Genomic DNA, 25,718 nt, shown 5'->3' on the forward strand with positions numbered 1-25,718 from the left:
ATGCTGGAGGGTAGATCATGGGGTTGGTCTGCGGCTTGGCCGGTGTAGGAAGGTGGATATCTGACTATATGGTTACCCCAACTTTTTGCCTAGTGTTTAGCTGGTTTTTGACTTAGTTGGCCTGGGATCCTGCTATTCTGGGCCCCAGGCTATCTGCTCTCTCTGTAAAATGGACTCCATGTACTTTAGGTACCTACCTGATTGGGTATTGGGTCACCTTTGTGAGCCCCTGTATAGTGTACCATAGGTACCCAGGGCATAGGTGCATCCAAGGCCTACGAGGGGCTGCAGCATGTATTATGCCACCCCTGGCTGGCCATCCATCCAAACTGACACCACAGGCTGATCACTCAGCTTGGGTAAGGTGGTGTAATCACCCCTTACTTAGATATGGTATACCTATATCTACCTTATATATAGACACATAGTAACCTATGGCCTTAACAATCCTGGATGCAGAGTGCTTGGTTTTATGTGAGAGGGTGCCCTAGCATGAGCTGAGCCCCTCTGCAGCTTTCGGAACCAGGTCCTTATAGCTGTTCTATGATCTAGCCATACCACATACTCTTAAGTGCATTATAATCCTCGCGGTTAAGGCTAACTTTGGTTTGGCTGTATCAAAACATGTCTTGTAAGGTGTCAAACACTTTGGAATACTACCCCCCGCCAATTCTGGCGGCGAGGGTAGCATTCCACCCTCTTAGAGGGAGAAGACATGTTGGTTACTGCTTTACCCGGTTAAAGTTAAAAACAGAGCCTCAGCATCACAAAATGGATGCTGCTGCTATAGACACGAGTCTGACCTCCTGCTGCTGGACGAAACTCCGGCAGGGGAGGCCTGGAAAATAGGTTTCCTGCCTTGGGAGGTGCTAGCACCTCCCCAGACAGGCTTTTAGTGTATTGGGGCGGGGAGGGCTGCAAAATGAGACACTGCCTGGGGTACACAAGGTGCTCCATGCATAGCCCGGTTCAAACCAGTTGCTGGGGCACTCCAGCCCCAGCTCTGGAGCAAAACTGGACAAAGAGAAAGGGGTGTTACCACCCCCTTCTCAGGGTCCACCCATAGGAGGGACCTAGCAGGTAATCCAGCCCCTTAGTTTAGTATAAAGATAGGAGCTGTGTCTAGAGACATTAGATTATCCTGGAACGAAACTCTGAAACGAAACTCTTGGACTTCGACATTCTATGCTGACTAGAAGACTGAAGATATCTCCTTTGTGGTCAAGGAGTGACCACCCTGTTCAAACAGGCTCCACCAGTGACTTGCCGGTTTGCTTTGTCGACGCTCCTGCCGAAACCCGAAGACTCAGCTACTCAGGACTGGACTTCCAGACTTCTTGGACTCCGACCCACATCCACAGCAAAGCTGAGACCCGTGGCGGACACGAGAGACGTTGGACCAGACTCCCTGGACATCCTGCAAATTGCTAACTGCATCGACTCCTGAGGTAACTCGCAGTTGTGCATTGGGGCACTAGAAGCCCCAGACCCGAGCATCATCTGCACCAGAGCTCAGCCCTCCTCACTCCACAAGTGCCGCGTGGGGCCCGCTCCTACATTTCAGCTCGACGCGTCTTCCCTGTTGCTAGCCCGTTGGCTAGTGACCCCTCTGAAGACGATCCTTTGAATTTCCAACGCTTGCCTGGTTGCTCTGGGCTTGCTCCAGCTTCCTTCCAAAAGAGAAGCGCCTCAAACCTGGCTGGTCTGATCTGAAGCCAATCTTCACTTCCTGCGTGGGTTGCGGTTACCAAGGCTTGTTGGGTCCAATCCAAATACCGACGCCGCAGTCAACTAGTTCCTTCGTGGGAGAGCTCGACTCCAGCTCCTGGTCGTCGTCGACGCCTCCTGGTCCTCGTGGCTGCAGAGACAAGCTTCACCTCTTCACCTGTTTGTATCGCGACATCGCCTGGTTCCATCCTGGTTCCTGGCTAGTGACCCAGGCTCTGTCCCCACTGCTTTCAAGTTCTTCAGTTCCTCAATCCGCCCTTGGATCCACCCGGACACTCTTCCTTCGGCCGCCTGCAGCACTTCTTTTGCAGTTCTCCATTGAAAGCATCGACGAAACCAGACATGAAAAGACACCTACGCACCCGGCTTCCCTGGGTGAGGTAACTCGAGTACTCCGGTGCTCCTGTGGGTATTGACTATCCAAGTGTCCTAGTTTAAAGGGGTTTCACCGTAGTCCACCCGGAAGTGTCCTTAATCAGTAACTTTGTGACTTCTTCGTTTCCCATTGTAAGTCAATGGTAGCTCGCGACTGTGTTCCCACACTGCACGCCTCCCCGGTGGGTCTCTTACTTCCTAACCTTTGGTTCTGTAGTTTAGCCCCAGCGATGCCCTAGGCCTATTCACTATTCCTGAAGTGGTTCTTATACCACTTACTTAGTATATGGTTAGTGAGAATTGTATTTGTGCAGCTGAAAGTATGCTGAATGAGTAACTTGTACTGTATTTCGATCTCTGACCTCATAAAGAGTTCAGAGGGGTTGTGTTAGAAATAAATACACATATATATTTGATATATACCTTGTGTGGTGTCCTTTCATTTGATATTCACGGGATTATATATGGTAAAACTGCTGGCTTCACATGCTCTCTGAAGTTTTAGCCTAAGACTGCTGGTCCACGCTACCACTAGGATAGCAGGTCTATAAGGATGACTTTGCAACCACCACCATAAGGGTCGTTTAGACTGGTGCAAGGTGCCCACTAGAATAGTGGACATCTAATACCAGGCTAACTTCTCACAGCCGGACTTTGCTTATTTAATGCCTTAAGCTCTGCATTTGAGCAGGGGTAATCTGCCATTTAAAATAGTTAAAAATGTGGGTGGACAAATGACTGATGTTCTACAGAATATAAGGTAGTGAATATTATTAAATGGGCAGGGATTTCGGCAGCGGACGGGCGCAACCGCATCCCTTGCAAGTTTAAATAGCAGGGGCGAAAGAGGAAGTGAGTGGCGCCTAGAGCGCGGCCCTTAAGTGAAGAGTTATTCACTTCTAGTGCAGCGTGTAGATACTGCCAGGTACGTCCCTCCACTCAAACGGCAGAGGCCGTGGCGGAACAGGGACTATGGCAGAGAAATAAATCAGGTGAGCATAACAAATTAAAAACACGGCGCACAATATTCTGACAGAGAAGGAATTACAAGTTAAAAGCTCCTCGTGTGTAATGCCTAGTTTTCGTTACCTTCCGCAGTTTAGATAGTCGTGAAGCAAACCAAGATCCAGCGACTGGAAAAGCCCTAAATAATGGATCATGTTAAGTCACATTGGCGAAAGATACAATCTATGTTCCGGGGCTTTCACCCACGAAAGGTTGGGTTCCATACCATTACTTGTAGCAAGCATAATGTAGTGCTGAATTGTTACCATATTTATTGCTTTCTCCAGCCTTGCATTTTTCCTAAATTCCAAGAACTGTAACTTAGCCTGAGCCTTCAAAGAGGAGTTAATATCGGTTTTGTTTGTCCATAAGTTTATCATCCCGAAGATCTTGGAGCGACTTTTCAACAGAAACCATGGAATGGACTGCACATTGCTTTGCTTCAAGTAGGCTTCAACAATGTCACGTGTCAACTTCAGCTCTGGAAAAGACCAACATTGTTCCCATAACAAGATGAGTACAAGTCCCACTAAGTCTTCAAGGAATCCTAGCCCTACTTCATTATGATTAATATGACTTGATGTGGATCTTGGTATTCCCAAAAGTCTAGCCAAGAATAAGTTCTCCACCATCTGGATGTGCTTCCCAAAAGCAAATCCCCATACTCCTGCTCCATATGTGGCCACAGTCTGACACTTATTTGTTTTGCATCACCAATTCCTTCGGAGGTTTATGGCCCAGTTTATTGGCAAACCTAAAAACGATTTCACATGTGGCTTCCATTTGCTGTTATAAGTCTGTCCCAGCTCAAATTAGCAGAGAATAAAATGCCCAAATAACTGAAGTTTGGAATCTTCGAAATAGGTATTCCCCCCACCGTAAAGTTTATGGAGCGTCTATTTTTAGGGCCACGTAAAGCAATACAGGGACGAATTGCACACCAATTTTAGGAATTTTCGGGATTAATGACTTTAAAAAGGAGTCCATGGCATTTATATACAATAGAAATAAAAAAGGGGCCAATATGCAACCTTGTCTAACCCCTCTCGATACATTAATGGGGGGCGTCTGGTCACCATCCTGGTGCAACCTTTTCAGGGTCATTAAGAAGGGAGAATCGATTCCTGCTTGCTCCATACTAAACCATAATTAGTCCCTCTCCACTAAGCCAAAGATCGACAAGAGGTCCATGAAAGCCATATGCATGGCTCCTCTCATGGCCTTGACATATTTACCTAGGAAAAGGGTCACTTTTAGAGCTTGTTCAGAAGTGCTCGAGCCTGGGCTGAACCCGTATTGGGCCTCCGTAAAGAAGGTTCTATCTGCTGCCTAATCTTCCAGTCTCCCTAGAATCACCCTCATGAAGATCTTTGAAGAGGAATCAATGAGGGAGATGGGCCGACAGTTTGATGAGTTGTTTTTAATCACCTTTCTTATAGATGGGTATAGTTACAGATTTCTTAAAGGAATATTGAGAACATGTAATGACCAATGCTCTGAATACATTAGTAAGTCATGGTGCCCATAGCTCTAAGTTATGCTTAAAAAGCTTGGCTGGTATCTCATCTGGGCCTGCTGCCTTTCCTGTAGCCGAACTGACAATAGCTTTCCTCCCTTCTCCCACTGTTATCGTTTATAGATACACATACCTATCTAAAATACTTCAAGGGACGCTTAGCTAGTTGTCTTAAACTATTGGCCTGCTGTTGTATAATTCAAAATTTTCTTCCCCCAACTACTGCATACAGCTTAGAGTAATAGGTAAGCCCAGTTCATCCATTGGGAAGCGTGACTGTGCATCATTTCCTTTCACATTGAGCACATCCACACACAAATCAATTTCGTAGGTAGCAGGGGCTACTATCGCATTGTGGGCATTTTGAGGCCACAAAATAAGATTGATGTGAGTCTGGCAACATCCCCAACAATAATGTTTTGCAAAAGCATGACTAAACCATTGCAAAGGTAAAAGGCTAGCAACCAGTGCTCGTTGATAGGGGTGCTTTCACAGGAGATTTGGCGAGCCACGAGTTGATCTTTTTAGCATACATATTCAGGACAATATGACTGATGCGAGGGCTAAAGACTTGTTTGGGAGCACACTGGTTCAGCAGTTTTGGGTCACTGGATCTCTGCATGCTTATCTGATCTCCATCCAGATGTGTTAGGTACTACTGAGTGATATTTCAAACCTAAGACTCTGCCAAGGGAGGAGTATCCAATAAACAAAATATGACCTGCCTTTTGTGTCGTTGGTTTGATGGATACTGTTTTTCCTCAGGAGATTGCCTGCCCACCTCATTTCAAAGTCCTTATGCCATCTAAAGGGTGCTGAGCTGGAACATATTGGCAATTGAAGAAGCTTGTGCGAGGTCACACCGTTAAAGTACTTCAATCAGTCAATCATTTGTAAAGCACACTACATACCCGCGAGGGTCTCAAGGCGCTACTGATCGAACAGCCAGGTCTTGAGTATCCTCCTGAAGGTCAGCAGGTCTTGAGTCTGTCGTAGGCTCAGTGGGAGGGTGTTCCATGTCTTGGCGGCGAGGTGGGAGAAGGATCTCCCACCGGTGGTTGTTCTTCGGGACGGTGGCGAGTGAAAGGTCGGTGGAGCGTAGCTGGCGGTTGGGGATGTAGAAGGAGAGCCGTCTGTTGAGGTAGGCTGGGCCGGTCTTGTGGAGTGCCTTGTGTGCGTGGGTGAGGAGCTTGAAGGATATCCTCTTGTTGAAGGGGAGCCAGTGCAGGTTTCTCAGGTGGGGGGTGATGTGGCCGTGGCATGGTACGTCGAGGATCAGTCGTGTCAAGGCGTTTTGGATGCGTTGTAGTCGTTTGATGAGCTTGGTCGGGGCTCCCGCGTAGAGGGTGTTTCCGTAGTCGAGTCTGCTGTTGACGAGGGCCTGGGTGACTGTCTATCTTGTATCTGTCGGGATCCATCTATAGATCTTGTGGAGCATGCGGAGGGTGTTGAAGCAGGAGGAGGAGACAGCGTTGACTTGCTTGGTCATTGAGAGCGTTGAGTCGAGGATGATTCCCAGGTTGCGTGGGTGGTCGGTGGGTGTCTGGTCTGCCCCCAGTGCCGTCGGCCACCAGGAGTCGTCCCAGGCTGAAGGGTTGGAACCGAGGATGAGGACTTTCGTCTTTTCAGAGTTCAGCTTCAGACGGCTGGTCTTCATCCAGTCCACGACGGCCTTCATTCCTTCGTGGAGATTGGCTTTGGCGGTGATGGGGTCCTTGGTGAGGGAGAGGATCAGCTGAGTGTCGTTGACGTAGGAGATTATGTTGAGGTCGTGCTGGCGGGCTACGTGTGCGAGCGGGGCCATGTAAATGTTGAACAGCGTCGGGCTGAGGGAGGATCCCTGGGGTATGCCGCAGATGATCTCGGAGGCTTTGGAACGGAATGGGTGGAGGCGGACGCTCTGGGTTCTGCCGGAGAGAAAGGAGGTGGTCCAATCAGAGCCTTGTCTCGGATCCCTGCGGCATGGAGGCGTGCGCGTAGTGTGTGGTGGCAGACGGTGTCGAAGGCGGCAGAGAGGTCTAGAAGGATGAGTGCTGAGGTCTCGTCGTTGTCCAGCAGGGTCCTCATGTCCTCAGCGGAGGCGATGAGGGCAGTCTCAGTGCTGTGGTTGCTGCGGAAGCCTGACTTGGAAGGGTTCAGGATTCTGTTTTCTTCGAGGTATCGGGTTAGCTGTCTAATGACGGTTTTCTCGATGACCTTGGCCGGGAAGGGGAGCAGAGAGATGGGCAGCAGAGAGATGGGCCGGAAGTTCTTGAGGTCTCTTGGCAGGCACGGCCCGTGCCGGGCGTTTTACTGGGGCGGTGACGTAAGGCAGGGGAGGTTCAGGGTGGGGGGGTTGTAAAATGCGGGATATGGACCATTAGAGTTAAGTACCGATAAAAATAAATAAAACGAATTTCGTTGCCCACGCTGCATCGCCAAATGTGATGCAGCGTGGGCAACGAAATTCGTTTTATTTATTTTTATCGGTACTTAACTCTAATGGTCCATATCCCGCATTTTACAACCCCCCACCCTGACTCTCCCCTGCCTGACGTCACCACCCCAGTATAACGCCCGGCACGGGCCGTGCCTGCTCTTAGGTCTGCCTTAGGTTTTTTTGAGTAGGGCATTGATCTCGGCGTGTTTCCAGATCTCTGGGAAGGTTGCGGTCTCGAGGGAGAGATTGATGACGTTGCGCAGGTGGGATGCGATGGAGCTGCTTGCTCTGTTGAAGACGTGGTGGATTGTGCTCATGGTCTTGATGGAGTCATCGATGCTCACGCTGGCCCAGGCTAGCAGGGGGTCGTGGTCGATGGTTTGTGGAGAGTCTGTTGTGTTGCTGTCAGTTGGGGCTGTCAGGGTGTTGACGCTGTCGTGGATGTCTGCTATCTTGCGGTGGAAGAAGGTGGCGAGGGAGTCGCGCAGGGCTTGTAACTGCGGGGTTTCGTTGTTGTTGGAGCTGGGGTTTGAGAGTTCCTTCCCGATGTTGAAGAGCTCCTTGCTATTGTATGCGTTGTTGTCGAGGCGGTCTTTGAAGGAGGTCCTCTTGGCCGCCCTGATGAGGTGGTGGTGGTTGCGGATGGTGTCCTTGTGTGCTGCGTGGCTGTCCGGAGTTTGTTCACTGTGCCATTTCTTCTCTAATTTCCGGCAGGCTTGCTTGGAGGCTAGGAGTTCTGGGATGAACCAGCTGGCCCACTTGCTGGTGTCTCTGTGGGGGGGGGGTTCTTCAGCGGGGCGAGGGTGTTGGCGCAGTCCTCGATCCAGCGTCTGAGGCTGTGGGCAGCGTCGTCGGTGTTAGAGGGTTCGGTGTGTGGGCTGAGAGCGAGGTTTGCGTGTAGTTGGTCTTCAGTGATTTTGCTCCAGCAGCGGTGGGGGATCTGTTGGGTGCGGTGGTGTGCGGTGGGCTTCTGGAAGGCGAAGTGGATGCAGCTGTGGTCGGTCCAGAGGAGTTCGGTGGTGTGGCTGACTGAAACGTGCTGGCTTGAGGAGAAGACTGGGTCGAGTGTGTGGCCGGCGGAGTGGGTGGGCCACCACTTGGGCATATCAAGCTGGTTATGACATTCAATAGCACTACTAGGGACCACGACAGTGAAACATTTCTGTTTTTCCAGCCATCTGATGGGAAGTTTTAAAGATAAATAATGTACAAAGGTAAATCTCTGTATAGCTCCACTGTCTTTTGGCAAGGTTCTTGCCATACAAGTACACCGTACATGCATAAATAATATGCTGTAGGAATACTATCTTTCAGAGGCAACATTACTGAAGATTGGTTAAATTTTCTTCCTCTTTATTAGTGTGCTCCATGTCTCCCTTACTGTTCCATGCACGCCTCTGGGTTATCTACATGGGCTTCGTCATAGGGGAGCAGCTCTTGCGGGATTACACAAACCATTGTAAATATGAGTCGTAGTGCATGCCCAGATCATTGATCTGTTGATGGATTGTGACTTGTGTGCCGTACAGCATTGTCACATGACGTTTTTGACATTAGAAATCGTACACCTTGTACAATGGGTAAGTTTACATAGATACAGTGACGGTGTTCTCAATATGTTTGTCGATGTAGGTGTTGTGAAAGTGTTAAGTAAATATTTTCAATGTAGATAAATAATGTTCACATGAGACAGTAAAACAATTCAAAGAAAGCATAACTATACCAAGTGACCAGCTTTATTGAGCTACAGTGTGTTGTTTCCTTTGCACTTAAAAACAAGCATTGGCAAAGCCAATGGACTCCTTTAAGAGAGGTTTTGGCTTTGTCAGTGTTTTCTGACTGTTGTACAGCAGCGCAGGTGCCATGCCAGCATAGGTGAAAGTAAAAAAAAAGCTAATTGCTATGATACAGTCTGTGCTGGCCATATCACAGCACTTTTGTTTTATTGCTGTTCGGAGGATGGGTTGAGAAACAACACAAAGGGAGGGTGTGTGATGCGGCAACGCAGTGCGAGGGGACAAAAGGTTATGACGCAGCCAGCTGTGTCGGTCATAGGTCTGTTTTATTGCAGGGTGGGAGGTATCACAGGTTGGATGGGGGGATCAGCAAGGGCTACAGAGGTTGTGGGAGGTAAAGCGTTTTGACTAGGTAATCGGTGTCCACATCATTATACTTTTTTTTAATGTTGTGGTGGATTGGGTAGCAACATAGACATCAGGTGGGGGGCACACAGACAACAGAGGGAGGACAGATGGGGACAATACAGACAATGGATAGAGGGTGGGTGGAGGCAATGGAGGCAGGGCGGCTAGGGGGAAATACTGACAACGGAGAGAGAGTGGGACAACACTGACAGTAGGCAGGGGCGGCTCTAGGCTCATGGTGGCCCTGGGCAGGGAGCGTAGGTAGGAGGCCCCGGAAGAAGGGGACCGGGCGGGGCAGAGCCCCCCGGAGCTCAGGAAGGTGTTTTAATAAAATGTCCAGAAAAGGTGTTAGGTGACCAGTACCTGCGGCTGCTCCTACCCTTCCGAATTCATCTCAGAACGATAAAATTTAGGAGGTGGAGGGTATTGTGACACACGACGTGGCCAGCAGTGGGTAGGGAAAAAAAGAAGCCAATCAGGAACCAGGAGGAACGCAGGCGCGGAGGCCAGTGAAGAGGGAGGTGTCAGGGTGTTTGGAAGTGGAACAGAGCCAGAGGCCGCCAAATCCCTGCCAGGGGCCGCCACGCCAATATGTATCCATGCTCAGAGGATTATTATATTAAGGATATATACATAGCTGCCAAGGTTTCAGATTGCTATGTGTGACACTTACATAATTCCAGTGAAATTATGAGTGACATTTCAATGACTAAGAGTGACACTTTTTCGCAAGCAAAATTAAGCAAGGAAGACTAGGAAAACATATAAATAACAGCAATTGCACCCATTTGAGCAACAAGACTCTCTAAGAAGATGTTTTAACTGGTGGAAATAACCAGAAACTGAAGCACCTAGTGCCCTTCTAAGCTGACCATACTGTTAAACAAAACGAGGATTCAGAAATGCACCTCTCATTGACAGTGCGCTCCACACCACTGCAATCAAAAGAAGGTTTCTCTAAATTTCAGCAAAGGGAGGTATTGTAGTAGGGTCAGATTATGCGTTGCGAAACCGGCGCAATGTGCCTGCCGCTTGCTCACCTCAAGTACAGAGAATAACAAAATGACTGCTATAAAGTGGGTAAAAAAGAAAAGAAGGCGATGAGGACTGTTTTCCAGATTGGGTCTCGTCACTTGAAAGCACACATCATCGGTTGCTGGGGTACTGAATGTATCCGAGGCGCAGACTCCCCTACCGAAATTTTGACCAGGTGTTCCTCTTAATTTCTTCTGCTCTGACAAACGTTACATTTTATTAAGAGCACTGGTCGTTTTATGAATTCAAATGTTAAAAGATGTTTAATGTTGCACTTACTTACTTGGATTTGAGGCAGGCTGGTACATGATCTCACAGCTGCAGGCCCGAGTCACTGACCCCTAATACGGCGGGATCATGAATATATAGTGTGTTACTCCATGCTGTGATGTCACAGGCTGCACTCTCACTCGGCCCGGCCAAGCTCCCAGTTTGGAAATAAGTATTTCCCGCGGCCGGCAGCCATGACATCATTCTGCCCCGACAGCGCAGGCGGCCCAGCAGTGCAGAAGGTGCGATCAGCGGTGTTTCAAGGCAGCCGAGCCCCATGATTTCGGCGCCGCCCGCTAACCATTGTGCAGCCGGCCTCCACCTCCAATTTAACTCCCAGCGCGCACCCTTTCAGCAGGATGTGATGTCGCAAGGGGAGATAAAATGTATGAAAGTGTGCCCAGTTTTTTAGGGAGACTGCAGAACAGAAGCCTGCCCCCTCCCCCCCTTTCTTGGACCGGTAATTGGCAGTGACTGAGTGAGAGTGGTGTCTGAAAGCTGCACCACGGCTGGGGCAATTTGCAACATTGTAGCACTCTGAGCGGAGCAGAGTGTTAAATCTTTAACTATTACCTTACTGAGCCAGCTGGCTGCTGGCACGTCTGTGGGGAGCAGCAGAGCCGGCGCAGAGAGGCACGCACAGGCGCAGGGGGCGAACGCTGGCACGCCGCATAGCCGTGTTTCAGAGTGCATTAAATGGCAGGCCTGTATATATTGGCGTGGCAGCCCCTGGGGTTTGGCGGCCATGTGCAGGTGAACAGCTTGCACATGTCTAAGGCTGCCCCCGCAGTAGAGAGTGTGATTTAAGGGGCTACGCAAACAATGGAGGGAGGGCTGGTGGGGTGCTATATGGACAGTGGGGAGAGGGCCGATGAGGGTAGCAACATGGGCGAGGGAGAGCAAGAGGGGCTGGGTGCAAGAAGATGGGCAACAGTTGGAGGGAGAGGCTTGGTACAAGAAGACATACAGTGGATGGTCAGTGGGTGGGAAGAATACACAGGGAGGATAAGCACAAGAGCGAGACAGCTGAAAATCACACACTCTTGTAGAGTGCTTAAACACAAAGAAAAAAGTAGCGCCTAAAAAAATTAGCAGTGGAAGGACATAAGTAAAGTGAAGTGTCCATGCTCCAGAGGACGGGCACAAACGTAGAGGAGAGAAGCCTGCAGCAGCTGACCATTAAGAAATAAGCTAATGAGCGTGACAATGAGGCCAACCGTTGGTAAGCAATGGGTGGTCTCTAACCCTAACAAAATCTCTGAATAGGGAAAACAATTGTGATGTTTTAAGCGAGACCTAAACAGTGATGGTTTCATAGAATCCGTGACTAGTTCTTCTAAATTAATATTACATTTATTTCTTGCCAGGAAACTTTTTTATCACAATAATCGATTTAATTCAATAACAAGTGTAAGCTAGTGACAGTAAGTTGGAAAGAGTTATTCTTGTGTGGCTGCAATAAACAACGCATTTTTGGGATGTAAACCGCACCCAGGCTGTAAACCTCCGTGCAGGCCAGGTCTGCCTCTCACTATGTAGCGAGATTCGCTGCCTTTTATTGGACAGTTTCATACTGTAAAAGTATCCCGATAAAATAGAAAATGCATTTAACTTGGTTGAGGTGTAGATAGAACTCTAGTAATCCTTGAAAATATCTTGTCAGCATGAGTATTTAAAATCCTTTATATTGCTATGTAGATGAGTTAACCCCATTGAGTCTAATATTGGAAGAATACGCCACAAGTTCAGAAAAAGAAAGCACATCTGAGAGAACAAACCCAGAAAGCCTGAGAGATCCTGCCAAGTAACGGGTCTGAAGGAATCACAGAGGCAGAAAGTCCATCCTGAGGGAAAAACTTGAGGATAAAGGCAAGGGGCATGCAGTGGGTGCACAGGAGGGTGTTTTGCGCTTCTTGCTTTTAAATATAATGCTTCTTTGGCACAGTCCCGGACACACAACAAGGCAGCATGGAGTCAAATGTAGTGCAAATGCTATGTATCTGCATTAACTGACGATTACAAGAATAGCTGATTCACCCAACTTAACAACGGAAAATTGCTAAATGCACAAGTTTCTCATACCGGTTAGAAACTGAAAGTCTCAAGTGTATAAACCATCACACCAAATAAGCATGAAGGAAATCATGGAGACAAAAATGCATGAAATGAAAGCACGTTAATATTGTAAACATTATATGGTATAAACTGAACAAGTAATGCTAATTTATTTTCACTACCTTTTAATGGCTGCATTTTCAGAATATGAACATAACATCGCATTGCTGTCATTTAACTACAAAAGAAAATTGTTTTTCTTTTACAGTGCAAGCCCACCACCAACAGCAGTTGTAAAGCCGAGCTGGAGATACTGAAAGGCTGGATACCTTTTTGTAGGCCAAAAACCCTTCCTTCTGCTTCTATCAACTGGAGGCACAGACAATTAGAATTTGTTAATTTTAATAAAAGTATTGATTTCTGGTAACATCCAATAGGAATGCTGACAGTTCATCTTGCAGTGGGAAAGATTCAGACTGAGTAAAGGCATGTAGGACCTTGTGGGCAATTCAAATAATTCCGTGCACTGTATCAGTCCTGCAAGTGCCCCAACACTGCTTGCTGATAACTGGAAGTTATTTATTTTTTAATGACCCTTCTGAGTTATGAACTCATCAGCTAGCAAAAGAAGTAACAAGAGTGATTCTTGCTGCTATTACCGCTAAACAAATCAAGACTTGGAGATCCCTTTTACTTCTAACTAAACTTGAAACCGGTTCAGTAAAAATACTGATCATCAAACTGATGGAATATTATTTATGAATCAGGTTTGATGAGGAGATTGCTGTCACCAGACAGTGATGTAACTTTTAAGTTAAAAAAAAAACTTTTACTTTGTAGATAATATAAAATAAAACGTAAAAAAAATAAAAAAATAAAAAAGTTTTAAAAACTGAATTGTGTCTGTGTTATGTTTCCCAAAACGTGATGACTGGAGATCACAAGCTGGGAGACCTCTTGCATCATGTGGTACTCCTGCTATGCCATCATCATCCTGCATTGTGTGCATGCTAATGCTTAGAGTCCTCAGTGATGGTTATTCTCATGCGTTCCCCAAGGATACCTGCCATTTCCCTATACGTTCAATGAAGTAGGTAGAACATATTTACTCAGTAGGTACAGCAGTTATTGTTGCCTAAAATTGAGTGATCAGGGTGAGGTCAAGCAGGCATCGAGTTGGATGTCCTTTGCAACGACTCTGGCCTCAACTGATTCTGCTAAGAGGGAGGTAAACTGGTGTCAAGAAAGCAAGTTCTGAGAGGTGACCAGGTCAGTGGATGCAGGGAACTAGCTGCAGAGATCCAGGTGCCAGAGAAGTTGATGTGAAAGCTTCACAGGCAGCAATCAAGGGAAAGCGGGCATAGGATGAAGTAAAATGGAATATGCATATGGGCAACTTTCGGAGTTGTGGTTTGCTACACAAAAGGAAATATGTTTCCTTCCTTTTTCTTAAAGGAATATTGTGTGGAAATGTGAGAAGAGTTCCTAAGACAATTTTAAATGAAGTAGGATGGTGTTATGGTGTTTAGGTTTCCTAGTTGTATATCCTTGCCCCTAGCCTATGTACTCCCTGACAGCTCTCCTTGTTTGTATGTGGAACGTACCCTAAAGATGTAAATAAATAATGTGTAACCGCATGAGATATGCATTGCTTAACATTCAATCAAAACAAGAAAATGGGACCGTAGGGGTAAGGCAAATAAAATAAATAGGTAAGAATTTAGAAGATTTAAATTTCTTACGACACAAAGATACGGTGGAGAAAGACAAAGGAATATGGTGATTGCTGCATTGATTGAAAAACAATCAAAACGAAAAGGGGTTAAGTGTTGGATCGGAATAGCCAGTCACAATGTAAAATAGAAGTATGAATGTAGAGGGAGATTGGTTAAAAAAAGATATGGGGATGCTAAGCTTTGGATGAACTTGAAGACTGCACAAAGAAAGCGATTCTTGGGTCAGAAAGAGATAGTTAAGGAACTAGGAAAATGGGGCTCTTGAACACACAGAATACAATCTAAAACTGACCAGAAGAATGGGGATGAAGATGGTTAGAATAGGAATGCATGGATCTGTAGCAAGGTAAGTTAGCTGTGGGAAATTATTTGGATGGTGTATAGTTGATAGCAGTGTGGGAGGAAGAAGCGATGCGAATAGAGAAACTGTTAAAGACTATAGAATTCTAAGCAGTGGGGAGATCATTGGAATAGAGAGAAATTAAGAGCAGAAGGAAGAGAAACGAGCATAGTAACAGGAAAAACTGGATTTTTATCATAATAATTACAGCATTGAGCAAACCGAATCATCTCTAGGCCTTGATAACAACTGTTATTTTCCAGCTCAGTGGTTCTCATTTTACTCACCATGAAAAGATGATAGTCTCAATGCACCCACTAAGATTTGCACCTGCACTCTTCGCTTTAGATACTGATAAGTGTAGTTCATGTGCCATTTGAGCGATCTAGCCAAATGTATGGAGTGACAGGTCATTCAAGCACTTGTACTCAGACGGTGCAAGGAAATGTATGTGTGGAAGTTGGCAAGGAGATCATTACTTTTACAATGAGGCTCAATTCCAATGTGATTTAGGCATTGTGAGACAGAGCATTGTTGAACCCCACAGCGGAACAAAAGGAAGTGATGACTGGTGAGACCAGCAGTTTGCTTGGGGAATAGCCAGAGATATAAGAAAACATGCCTGAGAGACTTAGCGATCCAGCTGTGGATTGCCAAGTTCTAGAACATCCTTTCTTATGATTAAAATTGTTAGATGTTAGGTTTTAGTTTGACCGAAAAGAGGTTCAAACGAATGATAGTTGGTGAGAAATGTTTTTTTAAGCTATTTGCTGCTTTGAGTACCTTGTGAGGGAAGGAAGTAAATGTGAATGTAACAAACTAAGTGGATAGAACAATGTAGAGACTGCCGAGAGTGCGTAAGGTGGAGCACATTAAACAAGTATGCAAATGCTGGTGTGGGTGATTTCCTACCTGGTTCTGCAATGAGGCACAATATCTGGGTAATAATGAAAAAATGGGTGAAATGATACATAGAAGATGTTGTGTAAGCCAATTAAGTTTGGGTGCTGAGGAGAGAAATTTTAGGTGGTGGTTTGGAGTCTGAATCATACCCGTGTGAGAGGATGATGTAGGACTCGCCTTGTTTCTTTTTCCTTTTGAAATGTCAGACTTCTGGGCCCTCGATCTAAGTGCTAATGGTAGTTATGGAAGATCTTGAAAAATTCTTCATTGATGGCATTGTGTGCACATTTGAGGTGTAATTTGTTTTTAACTGAAGCCTTTTCTTGATAGAGAGCCAGTCTTTGATGAGGGAGCAATCTGGACAAGAAATCACAGCCCACAAATATTTTATATTGCAGTAATAGACTCTGCATTACCTTACAATTATCAGTGTGATTTTTGAGAGAGGATGAGCAATAGAAGATCACTTCTCAACAATGACACATTCTGCATGATGGGGAGCACAGGAGTCCTGTGTACCTTCCTGCTGCTACCTCTCCTGTTCTGAAGAAGATCAATAACAACCTGGCCCAAGCCATCCTTTTGCCTCCAGATTGAAGAGTGTGGTAGACAGAAATGGTGGGCCTTAGCATCTGTCCTCTGCTCAGGCTGCCGCTTTAGGAGGATCATCTCTCGCAGAAGCAGGGCTTGATCTTGCACCTGGGTCTGCGCAACCTGCATGCAAATTGAACAGTGACAATTGATCTCCTTTGACTTCTCAAAGGGATTGATGTCATCGTAGTAGCCAGATGTTCTTCCACAAAATCTGTCTTTGAGAGGCGCTGGGATAAGTTTGGCGCTTGGTGCGATATCTGTCAAATGGACCCATGCTGTTGAATATCTTGTGTTTTTTTACTTTGGCCCAGCAAGGACTTGAGGTTTGGACAGATGAAGGTTTCTTGTCTGCCTTTTTGGCCTTATTTTACATTTGCAGGACCAGCCGTCCATGTTCAAATCATCCATTGTGATGCAATTTCGGAAATGTTTGCAAAATGCTTTTCCAAAGCCCTTTGCCATACCACAGTTAGACTTAAATTTGGTCCCCGTGTTCCTCATGTGTACCCATTTTGAATCAATGCACATTTGTCCATTGACCCTTCTCGCCCTAAAAACAGTCTTTTGGTTGCAATAACATCGGCACACTGTATGAGTGAGCGCCAGGCCCTTTCTGTCCAGCCTCCTTATGGCAACCTTTTTCCAGACAAACTAGTAGAATGGACTTGGGCTATTGTACAGTGATGTCAGACAAGATTTCACATTTCTGACATTCTTTGCACCACCTCATCCCTCAAAAGAGGAGAGGGAAGACTCAATTGTTTGCACCCCAAGAGAGCACTCTGCTTTTACACATTTGCATTCGCGAACATTGGGTGGATGGTCCACTTTTTGTGGGGCTCACTGGGGCAAAGGAGGGTAAAGTGGTGCAGAAGCGGACCACCTCACAATAGCTAGTCCTCTGTATTAAAATCTGCTACATATTGGCTAAGAAGGTGCCTCCATATGGTCTCAGGGTTCATTCCAAGACACCGCTAAGGCGGCTACCACTGCGTTGTCATGTAGAGAGCCTGCATTGGATATCAGTCAAGCAGCTGTGTATCAGTGCACATGTTCATGAAGTATTACTGCCTGAACAGGTCAACCAGGATGGGCATTTTGCCCACTCAGTCTGGTGGGGCTTTTTAGTTTGAGCCATTCCACAGCCCCACCGCATCGGGAGGCACTACTTTAGTATCTATTCACAAGGTGCGGAGTCTACAGGTGGCACTACTTTATTATCTATTCACAAGGTGCGGAGTCTATGGTTAAAATTATCCATCAAAAGAACAAGTGAGCTGTTCTGGTTGATCCTCTATTTAAACACACATTCCACACTTCCTTCACACCTCCCCATTCTTTAGAATGGTCTCCGTTCTGTCTAAAAAGGTTACTGTTTAGAAATCTGCACACTGGTGGGCTCTGTGTCGAATGGTGCACATAAGCTCACAAAAGCACCTGCCATGGGAGCTGGCATATTAGTCTAAGTGCATTAAGGCAGAAGTCAGGGCAGTCAGCACACTGTTTAACCGGTCAATCTTACTAAAGGAAATACAATATTAGATTCTCGCAAAACTCATTGTGGAGAACAGGGGTGAACAGCACTCCTTTTGGGGTCACCACGAAGGCAAAATATCTGGGACAGTCTTGGAAGGATTTTCCTGATATTGATATAGAACTGTCTTTGCTCTTGTAAGGGCAAACTTGTATACTGGGGGTTTGTGTCCACCATACACTAAGGTCTGAAGGCTGCTTTAATTTGTACCTCTTCCTTTCCGTGGATCTCCCCTTTAATTTAATTGGCAAAGGTTGGGGTGAGATACTTAGTCTTCAGCAGGCATGACATTTCTGTCAGGTGAGTAAGTATTTTCTTGGGTTTTTCCTAATGCTGTTTTCAAAGGCGATGAGGGGTTTAGGTGAATATTCACCTAGTTCAGAGGGTCAGCGAAAGTTCATGTGTCATTGACAGCTTTAGTCTGGTTTCATCGTTGACTGTAAATTGATAATGAAATAATTGTACCAAAATAAGTGTTAATATTCACAAAAATAGTGTTTCAGGAGTATTACAAAGAGAATACTGAATCAACGTCCTATTGTATGTGTTGCTTTCCTTACTGATATGTTAAGAACTTAAATACATCTGCTGCTTTGCGCTTGAGCAGTTCTGTAGTCCAAATACCACAAGCCAACTCGTGCAGCAGTGAACTGTGTGCTAACGGAGAGAACAGTGCATTCCGATTGATTCGCCTTACCTCAAAATCAGCCCAACACCCAGAGAAGCACCTGAAAAATATGCCAATTTCATCTATCTTTGTGGTTCTCAGAAGGGTAGGCTGGACACCTGGGTCTCAGAGATGTGTTAGCAATTAAGTGTAGCTTGCTGTTCGACTCAGGTCTATCTAATCAGATTACAGCGTTTAATTCCAGACAGAACCTTAAACGTAGTCTAATTGAAACCTACTTTACTCTACATTTCTGTCAATTCCTTAAGCGATTCTGGTTGACTAAATAGTCAGGTAGCCAAGTTGGAGGAAATTGCTTGCAGCCATAACCGGAGAGGTTTACTGACTCAGCTTGGGCTGAACAGCCTTCTCCCAAGAATGTGGAGTCCCACAGTCCTAAGGCGATGCCAGAATATCTTCAGCAGATGATGGAAGTACAAGTTGATCTGTTGCAAGCCCCAGCAGCATATATTGTCACAACTGATGATAAACTAGCTAGATTAAATAACTTAGTAAACTGGACCCAGAGTGAGATACAGGAAACACCTGCAACTGTGCCTGCTGAATATTCTAAAACCTACAACATTGTCCCGAATGTTACGGACTTCAGTGGATAGTAAAAAAAAAAAAGCCCATTCACATGTGGTGTGGCAAAATCTTACAATCTGAATAAATCTTTCCTCCCTCAGTTTGGAAATGCCGGCTTAGATGACAGACAATGCAACAAGTGAAACACTTCTTCCTTTCCCAAGCTAGAAACCTAAGTTGAAAAATTCTGTCAACATTGCATTTTATTCCAGTTTCATATTACAGATACTTATTGATAATACAAGTGATGAGCAGTGAGGGTCTAAATTGTTATCCTCTAGTATGGCCAAGTTACTAAATCTCTCCACCCCGTTCCCTTACTTTCTAACTCGCTAATGTCTATGCGTACAAGGAAGAGAATCTGGTTCAACCTCACACACCCCTAGATGCTACTGTGTTATGCTATTACAGTCCCTTATCAGGACAACTCTGGTTTGCAGTAATACTTCGGCTTAGACTTTCCTTTTTCCCATTTCATTCCCAATAATCCCTACCCCCTGATTTACCTCCATTAAAAAAAAGTTGTCCAGAGATTTTCATTTTTTATTCGTTTTTTTGGATCATTAGAGAAGTAATTTAGCTTGCGTAGACCTTACTGATCTGGGCCAAATTTTTCTTGATGACTTTTTTTTTTTTTTTTTTTTTACAGATGGAGGATGTGTTATGTTAATTAAATTTATTAAGTACACGAATACCCAAAGGTGTCTTGGCGGTAGCTACTATGTGCTGTTGAGACCAAAGGAACAGATTATACAAAGTTAACCAGGTCTTCCGAGGTTTTCTAAAGGCAAGGAAATTTGGCAAAGCTTTAAGATCATGAGGAAGTTTATTCCTGGCAATATAGGCACCCATTACCAAGCTGCAACTGCCCCTGGCTATGCATTTAAAATTGGGCAAGATCACAGATTTGGCATTCAAGGATCTGAGTGGCCTCTTGGGAATGTACCAGTTGAAACGTATGTCCATCCTCATGTAAGCCTTTGTAAGCGATACAAAGAGATTTAAACATGATTCTTTCTCTGATTGGTAGTCAATGAAATTTCCTCATGGGCGAGAAACCGATTGGTATTTAGGAATCCTAAGAAGCAGACGTGTAGCAGCATTTTGCAAGGTTTGTAATTTATTGAGTACATGTTGATGTGCATTAAGATACAGGCTGTTGCAGTATTCCAGCATGGACAGCACAAGCGAATTAACAGCTGTTTTCTGGAGCTGTAATGAAATTAACGGGAGCAACGTTTTGATGATCTTGAGCATGTAGAAGGCCTTAGATGTAACAGCATTGGGTTGGTCACTGTTGGAAAGTTTATAATTTATCAAGACCCCAAAGTTCTAAGTTTTATTGACCTGCATTGGAGAAGGGCCCAACGCTTGGGTCTTCCAGGCATGCCTCAAAAAGGAAGCCTGAGCTCCAAAGACCAGCACCTCTGTCTTGTTTGAATTTTACTGTAGGCAGTTTTCAGCCATCCATTTGCTGACCGCCTGCATACAGTGCAAAACTTGGTTTCTGTGTCCGATAATCCTCTGGCTAGGGAGACGACGATTTGAGAATCCTAGGCCTAAGATGTAAGATAAAAACCTAAGGATTTAATTATTATGGCTAGAGGATTTACATATATTTTAAAAGCGTAGGACTAAGGGAGGTCCCCTGAGGGACCCCTCAAGGGAGGGAGAAAAGGATGAGAAACAGAGTTGTCAAGACAGACCGATTGTTTGCGTGCATGAAGGAGCTACGTAGGTTCCGTGCAGTGCTTTTCACACCAATGGTGGTCAGGTGTGATATTAATCTGCGTGGTTGACAGTATTGATAGCCGCCTACAAATCCAGTGGGCTCAGGGCAGCATTACAGCCTTGGTCAAGAGACATCCTAACTTCTGTCGCCTTACGGCTGATTCCATGAAGTGGCCTGGACAGAAGCCAAATTGGGTGGCATCCAATAAATTGTTGGATAAAATGTAATCTACTAGTTGAATATTCATTATTTTCTCAATGATGTTAGCTGGCAAAGGAAAATGAGATATAGGACGGTAGTTATTTGGGCCATGAGAGTCCAAAGAAGGTTCCTTAAGCAGAGGCAAAATTAAGGCTTTCTTCCAGATAATTGGAAAAGAGCCAGCTCTAAATATTAGTTGGAAGATACTTATCAGGATTGGAACAATGGTTTCCGCAACTAAAGCAGCAATTCTTGGTGGACATGGGTCATTAGGGGAGCTAGATCTGCCGGTCTTAATTAGCCTGCTAATCGTATTAGATGGGGGGGGGAATAAAAGCCTCAAAGGTAGGGCCAACCTGGGTAACGTTGTGGGTGATGAGGTTGCAAAGGGTAGAAGTGAGAGTGGGGGAGAATGTGCTGAATTATTTTTAGACTTTCTGTAAAAAGAAATTGGCCACATCATTGTAAACTGGCTAGAATTTGGAGGTGTCCTGGTGGGATCAGTTGTCAGCTTGTTAACAGCTTGAAAGAGTTACTTTGTTGAGTTTTTGGTAGCTTCAATCTTACAGGTAAAATAGGCTGCAAGAATACTGGCTTCATAGGTATTCACACACAAGGAAAGATGGGTAACCCAATAGACCCTTGGGGTATGGGCAATGAACAATATCGTGTAAAGGAGTCTACAAGGGATTTTATTTGTGATAGGACTACTTTTTTTCAATTAAAATCAGTGAGTAAGTCATAAGATCAAACACCAATGTGTCCACAGGACAACAACATCAAATGCAATGATCATTAAAGAGCACACAGAAAATCCTATTTGTATTGAAAAAATATATATTTGTATATTTCATATATTAAAACATGAATTCAAGGGGATACATGTACAGAAGATAAATCAATAGCAACAAGTCATGAACAGATGTCTAGATCAATTAAACAAAACAGTTCATAACATACATCAACTCCTGGAATAGAAGAGAGCAACTGAAAACAACAATGAATAAGCGTTACTCTTGAAGAAATACATTTCTTTGGAGATGATGGAGAGGTCGACGTTTCGGTCTTTGCAGCATTAGTCTAGAAGACCATCATCAGGACATTTGATTTATGCAGGAAAAAAAACCTTCTTGTTAAGTAGAGATTGGTGTAGAAGGACACAATGAATGTGACTTTAATAACAGGACCGCAGAACTGTCATTAGAACTACTGTTGAACTGTTAGAACAAATAAATTGTTCTGAATAGAGAAGTCCAGTATCAATATTGGAATGCGTGGTTGTTCAAAATTATTTCACAGCATGAATTTGGCAAGATACGGAATCCGGCAGGTTCTGGAACACGCATGTGTTCAAGCAGATCTTGTACTTGACCTGTTCATTGTCAATATATTCTCATCACCACTTCTACTCTTGTTGTCTGACCTTAGGTCATCCAAGAAACGGAGACCTCGTTATTATTGACTTTAAAAGACTTATTTGGAGTTGCAGTAATGATGTAATATTTTAGGAACCATATGACCAAATGCTTCATTTTGGTGTCAAAACATAGGTTTTGGGAGTCAAGTCATCTTATGAGACTGAAAATAACTCCTCAGAGCAACCCTTCTGCCATTTTCCAAAATGGTGGCTATAATAGAGGAAGAAGAGACATAAAAATTCAACAAATAGTGGTTTTTATTCCTTTTATATATACACCAAACAATGTCTATTTTTTTTTTTAAAAACAAACTTTATTCGTTTTCACAGAAGTTGCCTGGGGAAATTATGCCATCACAATATTGAACAAGGTCATATGCTTTAGACAGGGCAGGTTACAATTAGCACCCCAAGTGCCCCAGATAGCAATGACCGATAGATATATTCTAGTAGCTCAATAGCGATGCACATTGTTGGTCCCCTGGAGGAATGCAGCTCCAGGTATAAAACTCCTTCCCAAAACTACCCTCCCCCCCCCCCCGCACCCCCATATACCACCCACCTGTCCCTACCCCTCCCCACAGGCGTGTCACGTACATTCAGGGCTTCAGTCTATAGCAGTGCAAGTCTCTAGTATGTGTGCGGGTGTAATCTGGGTAGTATTATAGGGAATCCCTAGTCTACCAGGGTGCAGGGTATCTTTCCTTGCGTCGGTCTCCAACCCTCCCACCTCTCTCTGTTACTTAGTCTACTACCTCTGGGGAGACTCCCACCCTGTCTTCATACTCATAGTTCATGGGAGATTTCAGTTCTGCAACTAGTCTTTCCCAAGCTCTTGCTGTCTCTAGCTCCTTCACATTACATAGTCTTGTAGCCATATGCAGCCGGACTATACCTTCACACTCAGCCTATTTAAGTAACTGCCTTCCATCGTGCAGTACTTGACTTTTCTTCGCCTTCCAGTGCATGGTGATATTCCGTTTTGCTAAGAGCAGCCTCATATCTAAGAATTTACTTGTGACTTTCTTTTAGGCGTGTGTGGAAACCAATGAAGTATGCAGTATTTCTGAGTCTGTGCTAATTCTATATCCGTAATGGCAGCCAGAAGTGTTGTCACGTCCTCCCGGTAACAGTCCAGCAATGGGCAGTCCCATAACATATGTTTAAGATCTACACCTTCTGTGCTGCAGGGCATGCACGCCGCTGTCTGTGTCGGGATGTACTTATTGATTTTTTTCGGGGTGAGGTAAGCCCTGTGTAGGATGTAAAAGTGCACTAACTGGAATCTGGCATTCCGGGTACTCTTCCATGCTCTCTTAACTAAGTCCCCCCAGGTCTTTTCTGGGATGTCTTCACCTAGGTCGGTCTCCCACTTGAGCTTCAGCGCTGTTAAGGGGAGTAATGTTTTGTGCCTTTTGCACTTATACAAGCATGTTACTGCTTTAAATGTACCTGCCGCCAGAACTGCGTATTGGCAGCGCATGGATGTTGTGTGTTTCCGCACGACAGTAGTCAGGGCTATGTACAACAGAAAGTCCCCCCCCAGGCAGGACATATCGGATTTGTAGGTCATTAAACGGGATCACGTTCCCATCTTCATACAGGTCTCCCACACAGGTCAGTCCCTGGTCCGACCAGGTCGTCAGTCTCTGGCAGTTGCCTCCATGAGGCAAAGCCTCGCTTATGGTTGACGGAATTTCCAGCGTGTGAGGATGCTTAATTTTGGCTCTCTAAAGGTACCTATTCCAGCACCTACACGCCGTGTGCAGTTCCGTGGTGAGAGTTGCCACACTGACAGGCAGTTTCAAAATGATTCGGGTTAATTGATTTAGGTTTACAAAATCCTCCCTCTGCTCTTCGCTTCCCCTAGTAGCATTCGCCACCCACTTTGTCAGCTATTGGAATTGTGCCGCAGGGTAATTGGCCTCAAAGTCTGGCACCGCCAACCCCCCGCCCCCTGCTCTGGATCTCATTAGAACAGTAAGTGCTACCCTTCACCTGCCCATTCCCCATAAAAAGCCTGTAACCAGCGAACGAAGCTGAACAAAGTACTTCGTTGGGATCCAGACAGACAAGGTCCCAAAGAAGTATAAGAGTCGCAGGAGAGTGATAATTTTAAGGAGTGCTACACGACCAGCTACATTTAGTGGCAGGGAGCCCTAGAAGGTGAAGTTGGTTTTAACTCCCCTGATGGCCTTCCCTATGTTTCCCTCTAGTACAACTTCCGGGTCATGGTGTATGTGCGAACCCAGGTAAGGGAGGCACCTGTCTTCCTATGTCACCCCTCCTCCATCTGCAGACCTACTCTGCCCTTTTTTGCAGGAAACAGGCAGGATTTGGCCCAATTTACTTTTAACCCTGTGATCCTGCTAAGGTCATGCAGGAGTTGTTTTGCCCCCACAAGCGCTGCCCCCGAGTCAGCCAGAAATAGGAGCAACAGCATACAGGGCAATGTGCTGGATCTGCCCATGTACATTAAGTCCCTGGTAGGCTCGACCAGCCCGGGCTCTTGCCGCTAAGGGTTCAACCACCAGGGCAAATAGCAAGGGGGAGAGGGGACACCCCTGTCTTGTCCCTCTTCTCACATGGCAAACATTTGATATAAGCCCCCCAGTTCTGACCCTAGCGGTGGAGTCAGTATACAGGAGCGAACACCAAACAATGCCTATGATCTGAATACGAAAACAAATGTTTATCACTCCTGTTTTAGACACATTTTCATAGTTTACTTTATGTATTTGTTTCGCCAATTGCTTGTGGTACATTTGGAGAATGTTGAACCTTTGAAAAGAGCATATCGACAGGCACATCTTTTTGTAGCACAGGTTTTGCACGTACATTTACATGTACGTTCTGTGTATTGAGACCTTGTGGTTTTTAGAACCCCCATCTATATCTTCCCAACCAAATTCACACAGATCTTTCTCTACATATACATGATCTTGCCAACCAAATTCACACAGATCTTTCTCTACATATACATGATCCAAAATATTTACACATCTTCTGATCAAGCAGAATGTGCTGTTAATGTGTCCATGCACAGAATATGACATCAGTGGAAGGTCACTTAGCGGGACTGATCTCTTGAACTCGCTGTACTGAAGACCTTCAAATGTGCGACAGTCAGAAGTTATTTTCCCCACACGCACAAGGCATTTTTCTGCGTCTTTAAAGTCACATCATTCTCCTGTCCCAACAAATTCTTCTAGAAACTTCACAGGTTCAGCAGTTAAAGCTCCAAGCTTTGTTTCAATTTTGCTCATAGTGTCATCACCAGTACGAATATGTACCGTGATAAGAACACTGGTCATCTCCAGGTCAAGTTTCTTGTACAGAATATGAGCAGGATTAAGTGTCTTTTCTCACCTGTTACATAACATATCTGTAACTCTGATAATCCTTGACTTATGAACATTGCAACAAATCTAAGTAGCACAATAATATCTGTGTCGTTTG

General features: G+C 45.2%; 1 protein-coding gene across 19 annotated transcripts in view; it reads left to right on the forward strand.

The window, feature by feature from the left end:
* ATXN2 (ataxin 2) overlaps positions 1 to 13,444 on the forward strand; it is a 1,876,777-nt gene extending 1,863,333 nt beyond the window's left edge. For all 19 annotated transcript variants that reach the window (XM_078667457.1, XM_078667461.1, XM_078667458.1 and 16 more), the window contains one exon: positions 12,816 to 13,444. In XM_078667457.1, coding sequence (XP_078523583.1) covers positions 12,816 to 12,844 — 29 coding nt within the window. In that variant the 3' untranslated portion in view covers positions 12,845 to 13,444. The remainder of the gene's footprint in view (positions 1 to 12,815) is intronic.
* The last annotated feature ends 12,274 nt before the right edge of the window (positions 13,445 to 25,718 follow it).

The sequence above is a fragment of the Lissotriton helveticus genome, chromosome 11, assembly GCF_964261635.1.
Source record: "Lissotriton helveticus chromosome 11, aLisHel1.1, whole genome shotgun sequence".
Taxonomy (NCBI): domain Eukaryota; kingdom Metazoa; phylum Chordata; class Amphibia; order Caudata; family Salamandridae; genus Lissotriton; species Lissotriton helveticus.